The 18,346-nt window shown below is 44.3% G+C and overlaps 1 protein-coding gene across 2 annotated transcripts in view; it reads left to right on the forward strand.

The window, feature by feature from the left end:
- SLC28A3 (solute carrier family 28 member 3) overlaps window positions 1-17,601 on the forward strand; it is a 55,205-nt gene extending 37,604 nt beyond the window's left edge. Inside the window, exons 9-19 of one of the 2 annotated variants that reach the window (XM_083576834.1) lie at window positions 2,370-2,450; window positions 4,296-4,376; window positions 5,828-5,953; window positions 6,661-6,791; window positions 6,910-7,078; window positions 8,373-8,570; window positions 10,294-10,375; window positions 11,482-11,580; window positions 12,938-13,046; window positions 14,499-17,221; window positions 17,362-17,601. In XM_083576834.1, the coding sequence (XP_083432960.1) occupies window positions 2,370-2,450; window positions 4,296-4,376; window positions 5,828-5,953; window positions 6,661-6,791; window positions 6,910-7,078; window positions 8,373-8,570; window positions 10,294-10,375; window positions 11,482-11,580; window positions 12,938-13,046; window positions 14,499-14,619 (1,197 nt within the window). In that variant the 3' untranslated portion in view covers window positions 14,620-17,221; window positions 17,362-17,601. Of the gene's footprint in view, window positions 1-2,369; window positions 2,451-4,295; window positions 4,377-5,827; window positions 5,954-6,660; window positions 6,792-6,909; window positions 7,079-8,372; window positions 8,571-10,293; window positions 10,376-11,481; window positions 11,581-12,937; window positions 13,047-14,498; window positions 17,222-17,361 lie in introns of those variants that run through there. The other variant, XM_083576835.1, reaches the window with a different exon arrangement.
- Window positions 17,602-18,346: the final 745 nt, after the last annotated feature.

Genomic DNA, 18,346 nt, shown 5'->3' on the forward strand with positions numbered 1-18,346 from the left:
ATGTTCAGGGCTTAGCCAGTCATTCCCTTCAAGCAGGTCCTCTGCTGGGGAATGGAATGGTGGCAATTCTATTCTGCTGAAACTGTGTGATACACTGATCAGAGTGCTGGGTCTGGAGGAAAGAGGTCCAGCTTACCACAAGATATATTTCTGTACTTAATCTAATTAATGACACACATGAATGCATGAATGAGATTCCCACTCTCTCTTCCTACTAACTGGTGAAACCACAGCCATGGGAACGAGATTTGGCACTGGTGCTTTAGTTGAGATTCCTGCATTGCAGGAAGTCGGACTAAAAAGCACCCAGGGTCTGCCCCAACTATACAATTATATGATTATCCTTGCTGAGAGGAGCAAACTTTGTTAATAATCTGCAACAGCACAGCCTCCAGCATAAATCTAGACTTTTTGCTTACATAACCCTTATATAACCCTATCACACATTCTTTTGATTTCCTTAATTAATGCTACAATTTTCTTAATGATAAGTTTCAAAAGAGGAATCTGAAACTATTGGGTGATTCTCAAGAGGCTGCTTTAAAAAGAAAAAGAAAAAAGGGTAATCTTCACCCTAAGTGTGCCCCCTAATTCACAAAAGGAATCAATAAAATCTCTCTCCAAGCTCCCCTCTCCTGCCTTAGACTCAGGAATGAGCCCAGCAATACTTGACCTCTTTGGAAGGGGATGTTGCCCAGCAACCAATCTTTTTCCATTTCTTTGGTACTTGAGCAGATGAGAGCAGGCAACAAGGTCTTATTCTCTCGTATTCCATTTCTCTCTCAGCTCTTTCTCCATTGGATTGAGGAGACAGGTCAGGCCGGAGAATTGGCCTTCTGGAAGACACTTATGTCCACCTCATCTGCATTTTTTACAACCCTTCTGGAACTTTTCTCAAGAATTCTTCATTCTGAGAATGAAGTGTTCCCAGTCCCCCACTCATCCCCCAGCCCTGTTCATTATTTCTGTTTGTGATTACTCTCTCTTTTCATCGGCTGGCAAATGTATGGAAATCTGCTGCTTTGAGAGGTGCCCCTTTAAATGTAATTCATTCCCCCAGTTTTCATTCCCTGGGATTTCGGTTAGGATTCTTTCCAAAGGGGTGGATTCCTGTTTGTCTGTTTTTTTCAAATGCATGTTCCATATGTGATTTGTGGGAGATGGAGAGGGGCCTGCCTGCTTACTCGCTGTTTTGATGGCCACAAACACGTTTCTCTGCCTTATTTTCAACCAGGTTGCTTTTGACTCTGTCCCGGTAATATGCATGGAATGTATTTTCAAGGCACTCGGTGTTCCTGCGCACCCTTGCACAGCCCTAGTGCTTTGGTGCACTAATCAAAGGCATTCTTGAGAGCAGCTGGCCCTGAATGACAAAGGAACCGAGCATTGTTTATGTGGCTTATTAAAAGGCAAAAATATTAGATGGAGACGTGCTGCAAAAGCGTGCTTGATGTGATTATTGTCAGCGAGACAAAATGGGCCAAGACCTGATAACCCCAGCCTGCATATACATCTAGCAAATTTGTGCCAGGGAGCGTCTTCAACCATTAAACCATCATATTGGATGGATCTGCCATTCTATCCCCTTTCGATGCGCCATTCGGTATTCATTCTCTTACCCCTTTACTAGTAAGCAGATACATCTGCAGCCTAACGTGGCTTTTAGTTTGGGCACCAGCTGTGGGCCTCCCTTCCTTAAAGAACACAACAAAACAAAAAAAGCAGGATCCTTTTGCCACAATCACCCATGCTTGGGCAACTTCCAGTTTGGCTGCTGCATTGTGCTGCATATGGGTCTGCCCCTGGAGAGAATGCTGAAATTTCAAATGGTACAAAATATGGTACCGGATGATGGGCTGGTTCCTATAGAACTGACTGTATCTTGCCTGTAGTAAACAGTTTCATTGGCTGCTTGCGCAATTCAAGGTACTGATTTTGACTTTGAAGTCCCATATGGGCTAGGCCCAGGTTATCTCAAGGACCACATCTTCAACTGTCTGAACTTGCCTGTATTTTAAAAATAATATACAGAAGCCTTGTTGCAAGTGCTTCCCTTTCAGAAATGAGGCGAGTGACTACCGGGGACAGGGCTTTCTCTGTTGTGGCACCCAGACTGTGGCGTGCCCCTCTCCAGGCACAACTTTCTACCTATTTTTTCCCGTCCAGGCTTCTAAGTTTTTGCAGCCAGTGAATATTTTCTGGTCTGTATTTATGTTTGTTCTTGATGGACTTTTGTGGTTTTCGGCTTGTCTGAAGGCTGTAGCATAGGTATATCCTCTGATTTCAGAAGTGCCTACCTATTGTTTCTCTCTGGGAGTTTAGAAAAAAGAAAGTCCTTGACCATGGTTTGATTTTTCTCTCCTAATTAGGTGCTGCCTATTGTCATTTTCTTCAGCATGGTGATGTCTATGCTTTACCACCTTGGATTCATGCAGTGGCTTATTAAAAAGGTAACAAAGCCCCCAGGTACTTTCTCTAATACTTTTGGTAAATTGTAGAATACCCCTCTCTTCCACTCTGTCTCTCACACAAAGAGGGCCCCACTCTGTGCCAACTCTGTGACTTTTGAACAACTTAATACTTTTTACCTCCAATATCCAACAAATCCAGACCCTTACCTGAGCGATATGAATCGTTGCCCATAGAAAGGATCTCCCACTCCTTGTCCACAGTAGCAGCAGAGCATATCCAGGTAGGGCTTGGAGATAAAAAGGTAAAGCTAAAGGGACCCATGACCAATAGGTCCAGTCGCGAAAGACTCTGGGGTTGCGGTGCTCATCTCGCTTTATTGGCCGAGGGAGCCGGCGTACAGTCATGTGGCCAGCATGACTAAGCCGCTTCTGGCAAACCAGAGCAGCACACGGAAACGCCATTTACCTTCCCGCTGGAGCGGTACGTGTTTATCTACTTGCACTTTGACGTGCTTTCAAACTGCTAGGTTGGCAGGAGTAGGGACCGAGCAACGGGAGCTCACCCCGTCGCAGGGATTCAAACCGCCGACCTTCTGATTGACAAGTCCTAGGCTCTGTGGTTTAACCCACAGCACCACCCGCATCCCTAGAGCTTGGAGAGACTCCTACCCAAAATCCTTTGTCAGTCAATGCAGACCAGATTTTCCCAAACTTGAGTCTCCAGCTGTTTTGGACTACAATTCCCATCATCCCTGACCACTGGTCCTCCTCGCTAAGGATGGTGGGAGTTGTAGTCCAAAAACCCAAGTTTTGGAAACCCTGGTGTAGACAATACTGACCTAGATTGACCAACGTTGTGATTCAGTATAAAGAAGCTTCCTATATTCTTAACACTTCCATTTATTTTTTAATTTACTCCATGTTTTTCCCACTCACCAGTGGGCTCCCCATTCAAATTTCTTTGTCTTCTCTTCTCTGAAATCCCACCAACCCAAATTGTACAGCTTTCAACCTGTAATGGTAAACACCTGCCTGGTTGGGCCCACCCCTCAATTATGGGAGCAGAATAGCACAAACTTTCTTTTCCAGCACTAACTTCTTACATAGCTTGAAAAGAAAGCATCAGGCATAACTGTGATAGGTCTGCTTTAAATTTGTAACATTGGGGTAGAATTCCTCATCTGTTTTTTCTGGGGAGATTAGCAGATGTAGGTACCCTAAAGAATCTCTTACTATATTCATAAATTGTAAGACACATTATCCAAGCTGTATTATCTGAATTCAGTAATGTGCCTTATGTGGCCCTGTGACATTATGCAGATTTATTATTCAAACCTATGGTCTCTGGGAGAAGATTCTAGGGGCCATCAGATATTCTTCTCCAAGAGCAGAGAGAAAGCTCTAGCCTTGAAATGGGAGATCCATTGTCAGATGCCCCCCTCTCCACTGCCACAAACTTCCATAGCCCTTGCCCTCCCCATGTCCTGCTGAAAGGAGTCCAGGTTGGTGCTGGATAAGGTAGTTAAACCACTTTCATTTCCCTACCACACCTTGGGATTTCAGCCTTATTTCTAGATTTGCTGCAACAGCACACTACAACTTGACAATTTCCAAAGTACTGCTTAGGTTACTTTGGCTGGATCTCCCTGGCAACTGTCTGCATCTCTGCCCCATGCACTGTGATTTCTTGCGCTGCAGTAAAATTATGTTTACATGGAATGACAAAGGGACCTCTCCTTGTTTGACACTGGAAAATAGTTACTTTGGGAAAGATGTGTAACCATCCTCTAGACATGGCAATGACGCTTCTAGAATTTCACAAATGTGGATTAGCTTGAGAACACCAGAAAATTTTTTTTCCGCGTTGCATCTTTCTTTTCTTAGGTTGGATGGGTAATGCAAATAACCCTCGGGACGAGTCCAGTTGAATCTCTGGTTGCAGCTGGCAACATATTTGTGGGACAGGTAAGCTGTGAAACAGGAAAAACAAACTAATAGCTTTAGAGCAGGGAGTGGGGCAAGGCAGATGAAAAACTTTACCCCTTTATGGTCCAGCAAAATTTGTCCACCATAGTCATGAATAGCAGTATCCTTTGTTCTTAGTGATCCCCATTAAGAACTGCTTGAATTAAACAGTCTGCAATTGGCAAGGACATTGGAGAACAGGCAAAACCTTGGAACCCTGGGGGCAGATTTTAGCCACCATTTCACAAGTGCTTCCCAATACATATTTTTTACCTTCCATGCAGCAGGTAATCAGTCTTATATGGTGCTGATTTACATCAGTTTGGAAAACTTGGGTGCAGGAAAGTCTGCTTCCATAAAGAGCAATTGAAGAGCATCACAGGCACTTGTGCATGCGAAACAAAAGGGAGAGAAACAGATGGCCAGATTCTAGATCTAGATGTATAGATGATGTGAAAAGTTAATCCCATAGATTTAGCTAGCTAATATGTTATATTGTGTAATATATTCACATCTTCAACTGGCCAAATAGATTGACTGTGATCATTCCGTTAGAGCACAAATGAAAGCAAAATGATCATTTGCCTACTTTTGAGACATCACCTTGCCGACAAAGGTCCGTATAGTAAAAGCTATGGTTTTCCCAGTAGTGATGTATGGAAGTGAGAGCTGGACCATTAAGAAGGCTGATCGCCAAAGAATTGATGCTTTTGAAGGAGACTCTTGAGAGTCCCATGGACTGCAAGAAGATCAAACCTCTCCATTCTGAAGGAAATCAGCCCTGAGTGCTCACTGGAAGGACAGATCCTGAAGCTGAGGCTCCAATACTTTGGCCACCTCATGAGAAGAGAAGACTCCCTGGAAAAGACCCTGATGTTGGGAAAGATGGAGGGCACAAGGAGAAGGGGACGACAGAGGACGAGATGGCTGGATAGTGTTCTCGAACCTACCAACATGAGTTTGACCAAACTGCGGGAGGCAGTGGAAGACAGGAGTGCCTGGCGTGCTCTGGTCCATGGGGTCACGAAGAGTTGGACACGACTAAACAACAACAACAACAAAGCTCTAATTGAATTGTCACTGACTGTTTTTGCATTCCATTGCCCCTTAACACCAGCCTTTACACTTTCACCCTCTTACACTCCTGCAGATCCCCCTAAGTGCATTTGATGAAGGGGTCTCTAGTCCACAAAAGCTTATGCCGTAATGACATTTGTCATTCTTAAAGGTCTTTTGCCATTGCCTTTAAGACTCTTGCTGTTTTTGCTGAAATAGACTGGTATGGCTACCACTTTGGAAATTGCGCCTATCCCAATATTTCTAGCTTACAGAAAGAAAAAGGAGATGGTTTTAAACGTACTCAAGTGTAATTTCATACTATGGATAAAATATAGCAATATGAGGCAGCATCTAATACGTGCTGGCTTGCTTTTTTGCTTCTTTTCCACCAGACAGAATCTCCTCTCTTGGTGAAGCCTTATTTGCCCTATATCACCAGGTCTGAACTCCATGCTGTCATGACGGCAGGATTCGCCACCATTGCTGGAAGTGTCTTAGGAGCATATATTTCATTTGGTGTAAGTATAGAAACATGCTAGCTCTTAATTACTGTTTTCCATCCCCACTTGACTAGTAACAAAGAGCGTGAAATGGAATTAGTTCTCCCTAACCACGCAGATTCCTAGAAGACAAATCTTTCATTAACAGCACTTTCCTGGAAGAAGGTTCCATTGAACTTGGTAGGCCTTGCTTCAGAGTAGGCAGTTTTCCTGCTGCAAACCAATGTGACTATTCTGATTACATTTAAACCAGTTAGTATTTGCAGCTAGACATGCATATATCTTGATTCAGGCAAGCCATGAATCTTTTTTAAAAGATATCACTCATACCTTTTGACCTATTTATTTCGTCAGCAGGGGTGCCATCTAGGGAGGGCAAGAAGCTGAGCCCGATTTTCAAAGAGAGGGTTGCCCCCCCTCAATATTCCACAGCCTGCTGAGCTGTCAGGCCCTCCCACAGCTGGTGGAAGGCTGCACCGGCCTCTGTGGTGTCAGGAGATGCCACAGGGACCAGCATGCCTGGCACGAGGTCACACTGGCCTGCACGGCTTTGGGAGGTGTGCATGACATCACACAATGCACATGTGACATCACATGTGTGTTCTGGGCCCCTTCAATCTTGGGGGGGCAGCCTGGTGCCTATGTTCAGCAGGGTTACCACAGGAATGATATTCAGCATCTTGTGCCCAATTAAATGTTGTCCTTCTTCACCTTTGACATTTCAGATTCCAGCCTCCCACTTATTAACAGCTTCTGTGATGTCAGCACCAGCAGCTTTGGCTATTGCCAAGCTCTTTTGGCCAGAGACCGAACATCCCCAGATAACTGCACAGCAGAGTGCAAAAGTGGAGAAAGGGTAAGAAGATTTATACTTGCATGGTGCAAAGGCTTAGGCAGAATTGGGAAGGGTAGAGTAGCCTCTCTCTCATCACAAAAATTAACCTGCACCTTTTGTTCTTGTTTTCTCGGTGAAGAGATTCCAAAAACCTGTTGGAAGCAGCCAGCCAAGGGGCTTCGGCCTCCATCCCTCTGGTGGCAAACATTGCTGCAAATCTGATTGCCTTCCTTGCCTTGCTTTCTTTCTGTAATGCAGTCCTGTCCTGGTTGGGAAATATGTTCAACTATTCACAGTTGAGCTTTGAGGTATTAAGTGCTATAAGCTTTGTTGTTGTTGTTGTCGTCGTCACTATTCAGTACAGCCATGGTTGATGAAAAAGACAGTAAATTATAAAAGGTTATTTCCTTGTACAAAATGTAAGAAATATAAGGGGACGTAGGTGGTGCTGTGGGTTAAACCACAGAGCCTAGGACTTGCCTATCAGAAGGTCGGTGGTTCGAATCCCCGTGACGGGGTGAGCTCCCGTTGCTCGGTCCCAGCTCCTGCCAACCTAGCAGTTCAAAAGCACGTCGAAGTGCAAATAGATAAATAGGTACCGCTCCGGCGGAAAGGTAAACGGCGTTTTCGTGCGCTGCTCTGGTTCGCCAGAAGCGGCTTAGTCATGCTGGCCACATGACTCGGAAGCTGTACACCGGCTCCCTCGGCCAATAAAGTGAGATGAGTGCCGCAACCCCAGAGTCGGTCACGACTGGACCTAACGGTCAGGGGTCCCTTTACCTAATATAAGAAACAAGGACAATATACTTAAGTTTTACTCATGTCCTATAAGCTTTTAGCTAAGGCATGACCTCTCTCTTTCACACACACCCCTGACATAAAATAAAATAATTATATTTTCACATTTAGCCCATTTAGCCGATGCAAAGGGAGTCTGACTGGCCACTTCTCAGGGATGTTGTAGTCCTGGACTTCCTATACGGCACTGAGTGAGGCTCAGTGACCTTTGAGGTCTCTTCCAACTATGGTTCAGTGCTGCTGCTCATTAAACCAACCCTTCTATAGTCTGCAGTTATATCAATAATTTGTATTTATTCTTTTTTTTTTAAGCACCATTCATTCAGCAAAGTCCTTCATTCAGTTCATCGGTGGAGGGTGTTGCTCCCTTCCTCCGTCACTGGTGTCCTTGGACTGTATGAGACAGTGGAGATCCGTAATCACATTCCCCCTTTTCTGTCTTTAAATTTTATTAAAACACAACTGCAGAGAGCGGTGGGTGGGTGGCGGTGATTAGGGAAGGGGAGATTAATGGACTGCCCAATTACCTGCTCCTTTCTGTTTCTCATTGTTATGCGTGCTTTGCACTGGCGCCAATGGCTTCACGTGACAAAAAGTGGGGGAGAAATGGCTTGCCTAATATTGACTTGCTTTCTAAAGCCCTACTGATGCATTGGTGAGCCTGACCAGCTTGGTTACCACAGCAAAGCAACGGAACATAGGAGGTGGTAGTTGTTTTTATGTAAACAAAAAGCCTTGAGAAATACCAATATGTGGTTAATGTATTTATTGGCTTTTAGATCAACCTCCCCATTCTCTCTTTAGGTCATTTGTGCTTATGTCTTTATGCCATTTTCATTCATGATGGGAGTCGACTGGGAAGACAGTTTTCTTGTTGGCAGACTTCTAGGTTATAAGACCTTCTTCAATGAATTCGTGGCTTATAAAGATCTTTCAGAACTGATCAAACTGAGGAAGGCAGGAGGGGAAAAGTACATTGGTGGAGAGAACCAATATTTGAGTGTGAGTATTCTTGTACAGTTCTTTGCTTTTATTTGACCCAGCCTTCTCAGAGGTTCCAATAGTCACACCGAATAAAATTGATTTCTGATTTAAAAACCACTTTGGTTAAGCATGGGTTATTATAGCAACACAGAATATTTTTCTAATGCCCATTTAATTCTGTTACCTCACAGCACCCAGTCTGAGCTAAGCATCATAATCTCCCATTTAGCAACAGGGAGCAGGACACAAATGTGGAGGCAGGGGGATAAGATGACTAGGCTAATTCTTATCGCTGCCCCAATCTCCAGGAACCGTTTCAATAAGGGGTGGTACAAAATACAATTCCCTAGGGATCTGAAGACAGTGGCAGAATATTTTTCTTTATAGCTAGTGTGTCTTCCTAGGAAGTACTTTGAGAGTTCTGAATCCAAGACTTTCTGCCTAAAAATGCCACGTTTTCTTTCAGAGTGAACCATTTCAGACTGAACCTGAACTGACAGTCCATTTTCATTGCCATTTTGGAGTATCAGGAACTGATTTCCAGTGGTCTAGGCTGCCATTCTGTTCATGGTGAAGTGGTCATTTCACTACTACACCCAGAGCAAGTTGAAAGCCTGTGCTGTCACTGCAATGAAGCACTTTAATTTATTTATTTAACTTTTGTGCCACTTCATATTTCAGCAGAAATCGTTGTGGTTAGGCTTGAACCTGCGTCTACTGGTGCTTCTTAAGTTTGATGCCAGGCATCATAAAGGCTTCTCTGCTTTGGTAATTCCAGAACTATTCAGCAAGAACATGACGGCATAGTGAAAAAGAGGTTGGAAGGTTCACTTCTAACTTTTAATTTTTCTCAGAGCCTTCTAATAAGTCTAGATACAGGTATCTATCTCCAATAAGAGTCTATTCTGCTACATGTCCACCCCCACAGCCTGCAACAATGAGGCTTCCCAGCTTTCAAACATTTCCAGGAAAAGGTTGGACAAAAGAGACCTTGAAATGTGTTTTTCTACATAGGCAAGAAGCGACCAGAAATATCTACAAATTGCTGCTTTAAAACATGAGGGGGCACTCAGAAGCATTTAATCAATTGACATGCTTGTATGATTTCATTATAAACAGGGAACAGCGGGTGGGAAGAATGAAGATATGCTCATAGTTGTATCTCTTGCAGTTGGAAAACAATGTGTATATACAGTATATACCCAACAGAATCATCAGGGGCGTCTTACCCACAGAGGCTAGTGGTGCAGGGTGCCAGGGTGTTAAGTTCTGGAGGACACCAGGGAAGAGGTGGAGGCTGGATGCAGCACCTCCCAGCATCAGCTCGCCACCGTCACCCGCACCATGCCTGGAGCCTCCACCTGCTGTGGCCACCACGGCATGAAGCAGCCAGTTGAGCCGGGAGCCGCCGCGTCCAGCCTCCGCCTCTTCCCTACCGGCTGGAGGAGCCGCCCTCCAGCCGCGGCCCGCCTCCTCCAACTTCACAAAGCTGGGCGCGTTGCCGGCAGCACTGTCCTCCCTAAAAAAGGTCTGGGAAACAGGGGTGAGGGGCGCCAGAGGGATCTTTGCACCACGGCGCCAGATATGCTTAAGACGGCCCTGAGAATCATTTAAAGAAAGGCAGCAGTTTCCACAGGCACACAGCAGAGAAGCTGGTTAAATCATATTTTGGTAGTTTTTGCCATTTCAAAGGGTGAGGTGATGTAACCTAGCAAGATGTTTTCCTTTCTTCAAATTTTAGATTCGATCTGAAACCATTGCCACTTATGCTCTCTGTGGATTTGCAAACTTTGGCTCTTTGGGACTCGTAATTGGAGGACTCAGTAAGAAAACGTTTACTTCTTGTTTGGGGCATAGTATTGGACAAAAATAATCCAAATCCAAACACTCCTGCTGCTGCAATAAATGCAGCTGCAGATGGCTTGGCAGGACTGCACTGCTGACCTGACATCTGTCTGGCTGAGTCACTGCAGAGAGGGGGAGGGGTGTGGTGGCAGCAAGGTTGTGCAGTGGCAGCAGGAGCACTGGATTGGCTCTGCTGATGTGTTTGAACCGCACAGGCCTCACCACCAGTGTGTCCTCCCCTCTCCATCCCAATAACATCTGATATTGTGCTGTACTGTGGAGGTCCTCCAAGCATCTCTCTAGCTCAGTGTGATGTCAGAGACACTCTGCACCTCTCTCCTGAGGTGCAGAAATTTCAAGGTCATGAAAATCACCAACTCTGGCTATCTACAAAGAGTAGCCAGAACTTATGGGCTCCGGATGATACATGAGAATGCATCAACCTGGTGCTAATGCCTAAGGAAGCCATTGTCATACCAAAAAGGCAAATGTATCGCTTTGGGTTAAACCACAGAGCCTAGGACTTGCCGATCAGAAGGTTAGCAGTTTGAATCCCTGCGACGGGGTGAGCTCCCGTTGCTCGATCCCTGCTCCTGCCAACCTAGCAGTTCGAAAGCACGTCAAAGTGCAAGTATATAAATAGGTACTGCTCCGGCGGGAAGGTAAACGGCGTTTCCGTGCGCTGCTCTGGTTTGCCAGAAGTGGCTTAGTCATGCTGGCCACATGACCCGGAAGCTGTACGCCGGCTCCCTCAGCCAATAAAGCGAGATGAGCACCGCAACCCCAGAGTCGGTCACGACTGGACCTAATGGTCAGGGCTCCCTTTACCCTTTACCTTTATCCTGCACTGGACATGGGTGGCGCTGTGGGTTAAACCACAGAGCCTAGGGCTTGCCGATCAGAAGGTCGGTGGTTCGAATCCCTGTGACAGGGTGAGCTCCCGTTGCTCGGTCCCAGCTCCTGCCAACCTAGCAGTTTGAAAGCACGTCAAAGCACGTTCAGGAGAACCTTGACTGGAACTGCTTCACATTCCAGAATGCAAGAACTGATAGTGGATGTCGTTTTCCTCAAATCTCTTCCTCAGCATCCATGGCTCCTTCCCGGAAGAGAGACATTGCCAGCGGGGCCTTGAGAGCCATGATTGCTGGCACGGTGGCCTGCTTCATGACGGCTTGCATTGCAGGTACCATATTTTTTTCTACCACAGGATGGCAGTGTTTGGGTTTGTGTTCTTCAGCAGGGCCTGCTTTCTCCAGGACATTTTGGTGTGGTGCTAAACCTCATTGCAAGGATGTATTCTGTATTCATCTCCTTAATATTATTATTATTTTAAGGTTAATTTTTCTCCCTTTATCTCTTAACAGTAATTTTAAAGATCTATATTAGCTGGCATGCAAACTGATTTGAAAGGGGTAAAGGAAAAGGAAAATAATATTTCCAGCGCTGCACTTCCACCGTACATTCTCAAATTGGAAAGAAGAGGAAAGTTTTGTACTAATGAACCTAGAATCCAGCTCAAGCTCTTCTGTATTGCACACACAGGTGGCTGGAATTTCCACTAAAATCAGTGAAACTTTCTGGTTTAGATGGCGACAGGGCAGACAGCTGCCTCTGAAGCTCCACAGGTCACACAATTTTAATTGGTTTTAACTTGTTTTAGATCAGTTATCTTATCTTGAAAATCAGAGGACAGAAGAATGTGGAGCTGTGATTCCAATAGCAATTAACAGGCCTGGAGCTTATTTGTCTTGTCAGCTTTCTTTTAACTGAGTGGTGATGCGGGAGGCAGCTGAAACCAGTGCTCTGTAATTAATGAGATTTTTAACTTGGTTTTAATACAGCTTTTAATTGGACTTAACTTGTTTTATCAACTGCTTTTCATTTTGGAGACCTGAGCACTGCGAAAATGTGGTGTTTATCAGTCTAGGCTGCTTGTTCCTTGACAACTAAAACTGCGGACTTTATCTGTAGAAACTTCAAATTGATACACTCTGGACTGGATGTTTTAACCAGAGATTTGATTTATTTTTGTGCCCAATTAAAGGGCAGCAAATTGTCCTCGCAGCCTCTGGCAAGCCTGCAGGCAGCCCACCTGCCGATCCAACTGTGAGCACCTTGCAAAGACCTACAAGGCCAAATAAGCCCCTTTTCTATCAGGATGAACAAAGGACAAATGCTCTATCAACTGTCCTGGCAAATATGTAAGATCTGCCTGACCATTTGTAAATTCAATGGTAGCGCCCCCTGTTGGAAGTCTGTCTCATTGGCTAAAAATCATATAAAAAGCTTGTTTGGGGATCAAATTTGCTTTGTTGTTTTAAAATCAGTGTATGCATTAAACCACCCTTTCCAAAGACTAAAGGTTCTGTTAACATTTGGCAGCCCATATATTCTAGTTCAGTGGGGCTTTTGGAAGCATCACATTAAGTACAAATAGACTTTAAATTTCTGAATCAAGTTCTGAAAAGGGGAAAAGTTTGTAATGCAACCAAGAAATATGGTTATTACTTAATAAAGGAGGGTTTCTGCTTTATTTTCAGGAATATTATCTGTTGCAGGAGATCCATGCACCGCTTTATTTGAAAACAACTTCAATATGACTAGCAATAGCACAGAAATAGTTAGCTGCTGCTTAAACCTCTTTAACAGGTAATTATAGAGTGGCAGAATCTCACTTCACAGAATCACACCTGAAGTTCAATTATTTCTCTTACAGAATACAGGAATACTATATGCAATACTGCAAAAAGATAATACAAAGATAATGAAAATGTAGCTCAAAGGTTAATGCTTCAGACTTCATGAACATTGTCGAGCTATCATTTTAAAACTATTAATCTTAGAATTTGAGGTTGGTTTCTATGCACGTCACCTCTCACCAGCTACACACAAACAAAGGCCACATTTATAAATAGCACTTCCATAAAGTGTCATTTAAGCGATGTTGCAACCCAAGAATGCCCACTTCACATCTCCCTTCACAACAGGGCTCACATAGCATGACATCCAAATGCATTATTTAAGGCTTTTCTCCCCATGATAAACCATGAGCACAGCAAGAAACCATGGTTTAAGCTTTTTGGGCTGTCACAGGGACCAGCCAATCAGCACTGTGCACAGCCAACTTCTTCTGGAAACAGAAAGAACTTGTTGGCCCTAAGCTTGATTCTGTAAGGAAGTGTGTAAAAGGTAAAGGACCCCTGACAGTTAGGTCCAGTCGCGAACGACTCTGGGGTTGTGATGGTCATCTCGCTTTACTGGCCAAGGGAGCCGATGTTTGTCCACAGACAGCTTCCGGGTCATGTGGCCAGCATGACTAAGCCGCTTCTGGCGAAACCAGAGCAGCGCACGGAAACACCGTTTACCTTCCTGCCACAGTGGTACCTATTTATCTACTTGCACTGGTGTGCTTTCAAACTGCTAGGTTGGCAGGAGCTGGGACTGAGCAACGGGAGTTCACCCCGTCGCGGGGATTCGAACTGCCAACCTTCCAATTGGCAAGCCCTAGGCTCAGTGGTTTAGACCACAGCGCCACCCGCGTCCCTAAGGAAGTGTGTACATCTGGCCAAAAGCAGAAAGTAGCAGATCCACATTGGGCTCGCCACTCAATCTCTGTGCATTGGTACACAGCCTAGGCCAACCAAGAGACTGATTTATTTATTTTAAGGAACCTGCTAAGTCTTTGGCTTCAGATGTTTTGTTACCCACTCTCATTGCTCATCCCAGAGCAGAGCACATAACCATTTTAGAATCCAACACCTAAAATAAAAGTAGAACAAACGCAAAACATACTCCCAGCAAAACAGTAAAACAGTAAATCACAACAGCCTCCTGCATTAAGTGCATCTAGTGATGAATAGGTACCCTGAAGTCCAACAGATATTTGAGATGTGCCCAATAGCCACAGAGTAACTGATGGGAGAAATCAACAATAATAGCTCATGGATGCAGTGACTCTTTTAGAATACTTTTAAAACTGACAGTCTTCAAAGACAGGGAATATGGTGGTGTGGCTCAGGTTAGGGAACCCATTGAATTTATGCACAAGCACTTAAATTACTATTACAATAGTATTAAAACTTATTTTCCCTTCTCCACCAGTGCGAACAGTTCCACAGAGACTTTTTTAAAAGCAAACAACACCTTGAGGTCCTTGAATGGATGCTGCAAACTTCTGAACCCGTCTACATTTAACTGCTCCTGGACGACTCCAGAATTTTAAACTGGGCACTTTATGTAAAGAGACAAGCATAGGGATTTACTTCACTGATGGACCGGTAGGAAGACAAAAGGACAGTGGAGTTGTCTGGTGGTTGTTGCAGACAAGACAAATCTTGTTTCCCAGCTTAAGTAGATTGGCAGCTGTGTAAATGCTGCAGTTTCATTGGGGCTACTGGGTAAGTATCTGCTCCGTATCTCTGATGAGCTCCTAAGTCCTAATATAAGCACCTGGTCATGATGAAGGGCATGTTTAAACTTTTTAAATGCTATTTCAAATATTTATTTAAAACTGTTCCAAATGCCATGTTTGCCTACACCTCCCGACTCTCTTTAAGATCAGGTAGAGACATTTCAATCAAAGATCTTTCTCACACTGAACATAGAAAACTGCCTTATATATCAAGTCAGGCCGTTGGTCTATCTGCTCAATATTGTCTACACTGACTATATTGTCTACACTTACAGGGATTCTGTGGGAATGTTCAGGGATGCAGGAGAGGATATATTGTCTGATTATATCCTTATCCAACTTGTGTTAACAAGTTCCACAATTTCAGCAGAGTAACATTCCCCTTATTTTAAACTTTGCAATGGATGTGTTTGCTCAGGCTCGCTAAAGCCTCTATAATAACTGTTCTGGTATTTTCCCCTTATTCCCTCATAAAATATAAGAGACGACACAGTCTTTTACAAAAGTATAAAAAGAGCTTACTCACATTCTGTTCACAATCGGATCCCAGAAGGCAGACTTAGCTTAATGAAGTAACATACACTTGGAATCTATCTCATAAGAAGACAGTCCCTTTGTCCTCTCTTGGCTGGAAGCCAAGAGGGCATCTTTGGCTTAGTAGATGTTGTGTGAGAGAGAGAGATGGCTGCCCTGCCCTGTGCTTTTGTCATTACCTGCACAGGTGAGACCACACCCACCTCTAGTCACATGCAGAGGAAGTCTGTCCTAGCCCAGAAGGAAACAGGAAGTTTACCTGCTGGCTGGACAAACATTCCTCCCCATGTGTAAACATGTTCACTCTAGGAATGTTGTACTTGACTGCTCTTGTGTTTCACATCCTACAGATTCAGACAGTGTACTTTCCCAGTCCTATCTGGTGATGCTGGGGACTGAAACCGGGACCTTCTGTATACAAAGCAGATGCTTCCCCCCCCCCATGACCTTTCTCCTCGGTTACAGCCCCTTCTGTGGTCTTGCTCTATTAACGCAAAATTACCTAAGTGTGATCTTAAGTATATATCTCAATAGGACTTTCTCCAACTAAATCTGCTAATATTTGCCATCTGTCTTACACTTAGATTTTCATTGATATAATTGTGGTTATAGGGATTAAGAGATCTGATCTGGAACTAGCTTTGTATTTGCCTTGCATGAAAGCATCCCTCGTATTTCTCCATACCAAGCATGACCTTGTTTGAGGAAGCCAATATGCTGCTGTCCAAACGTTGCTGGCCTCCAACCCCCAACTGCAGGTTCTGTCAAGGATGATAGGAGCCGTAGTCTAAAAACATCTGGAGGACATCACTTTGACTAAACTAGCTATTTTTAAAAAATACTGACTTACTTTGGTGACAAATCACTACTTGGGATCTGTTGGAAATCTAGCTGTGGTTTTCTTTCGATATTGAACATTCCTGGAAAGTTATGTGTCTTTAGATTCAGGTGGCAAACGAGGGATGATATTCCACATGACCAAGAAAACAACAACAGTTCTTCAATTTCAGCCAGCGGGGCAAGATTTAATGAAATCTGCAGCAAATTAAATTAAAAATGTCAATAAATAGTTAGAAATTAATGCCTGGTTACTGTAAAACAGCAGGGTTTTTCTTCTGAACCAACTGCATGAGCTCCTGTTAGCAATGTGACCACCAACTGTTATATAAGAAAAGCTTCATAATATAGAACTCCATGGGTCTCACTGCAATCGTTTTTACATGACCAGTAACAATACTCTGGTGCTATTGACTTCACCAGAGGTTAATTAACTCTATGTTGTTATTGCTTCTGGTGGAGCCAGATAAGGGAAGCACTCCTCTGGTACCTAATTTACAATATTAAAAGATGTTAAGGCTGCAGTCCTACCATCAGCATTTGTCTGGCTGAGGGGCCGTAGGAAGCTGCCGTTCCACAGGTGGAGATGGTGGCTTGCCAGCACATACCACTCCAGAATGCCCACAGAAAGCTCTGCAGGTGTAGATGTCCCACTGGTGGTGGGGGACAAAATGAGATGGTGGTGGTGTATTGGGACAGGCCTTGGATCTGTAGGATCCTACCTTCTAAAATGCCCCTAAATAGGTCCCTAACTATGCCAGCTCCTGCTGAGGTCAATGTGGTCAATGGGAGGAGGGGAAGAAAAGGAAAAACATTGAGAAAATCATCAGCATTCCATCTCTTGCGATGGCTGCATCTTGCCAGCTGGACACAGGAAGTGGTGGTCATTCTGCCATGGATTCTCCCCAACATTGACATCTCCATAAGATTATTCTGTTATGCCACGAGTCAACCATTGGTAGAGAACCTGGTGTCCCCCAGATGTTGTACTACAAGTCCCATCAGCCCCAGCCAGCTCAGCCAAAGGTCAGGGACAATGGGAGCTGCAGTTCACCAACTCCTAGAGGGCACAGTGATGGCTATCCTGCACTTTGGAGTATCCATTGCACTTTATGGAGATTGTCTCAGGGTAACTTTGCAGCCATGGAGATTGTCTCAGGGTAACTATGCAGAGGACTGCAGTGTGGACCTCCTTAATACTTTTTGTCAATTTCATTTCACATCTCGGAATTTTTTTCACTGCAGAGTCAAACAACCTTCAAACAATACTTTACAAAAATATTACTCTTGCAAGAATGTCAAGTGTTAATAAAGTTTAAGAACTGGTTATCTATTTATTGTCTAGAGTCAATGAAACCACATTGTTTCTTATAGAATTCTGTCTTCGTACAAAAAATATATTTAAAAAAATCCCTGTTACAAAAATATTGAAATGGTTTTCTTATGCTTGCAAACATTTTCGCAGGACACCTTTCCTACTTCCAGAAAAACATGTTAATAGCAAAGGTAATTTTGACTGGCATGTTTTTAAATGTAGTAATGAAAAGAAGCCTTTGTCTGAGAACACAATGTTTTCTCTGGCTGCACGTACAGCTTTCTTGGTCACGTCCTTGGTAAAGACATTCCTGTGGAGGGAATGTGTGAGTTTTAAAAGTGGAATTAGGGGGTGTAAAGCTAATCTGAACTTCTAATAAACTGAAAAACAACATAGCAGTGCTATGAATCAGAGTATTTCAGCAACTGAGCAGTCATGACTGCAATTCCTTATTTATTTTAGTAATTAAGAAGAAGAAAAATTATCAGTCATTACACTTTTGCAAAATAATCATTACCGTATTTTTCGCACCATAGGACGCTCCGTCCCATAGGACGCACCTAGTTTTTTGGGGGGGAAATAAAGGAAAAAATTTTTCCCTTTATTTCCCCCCCAAAAGCAGGTCAGGGAAACCGAACCAGGTCGAGGAACAGCGGGATGGTGGCGCTGCGCCTCCCTGCTGTCCCCCGAGCTTGTGGGGCTGGCTGATGTCTGCCTGGCGCACGGGGCGCTCTGCTTCAGCGGGCCCCACCCGCCAGGCAGCAGGCTGCTATCCGCAGCGTGGGGAGCCCTGCGGGGAACTCCTGCAGGGCTCCGCACGCTGCGGATGTCTGCCCGGCGCGAGGGGCGCTC

The sequence above is a fragment of the Podarcis filfolensis genome, assembly GCF_964270895.1.
Source record: "Podarcis filfolensis genome assembly, chromosome: 11".
Classification (NCBI taxonomy): Eukaryota; Metazoa; Chordata; class Lepidosauria; order Squamata; family Lacertidae; genus Podarcis; species Podarcis filfolensis.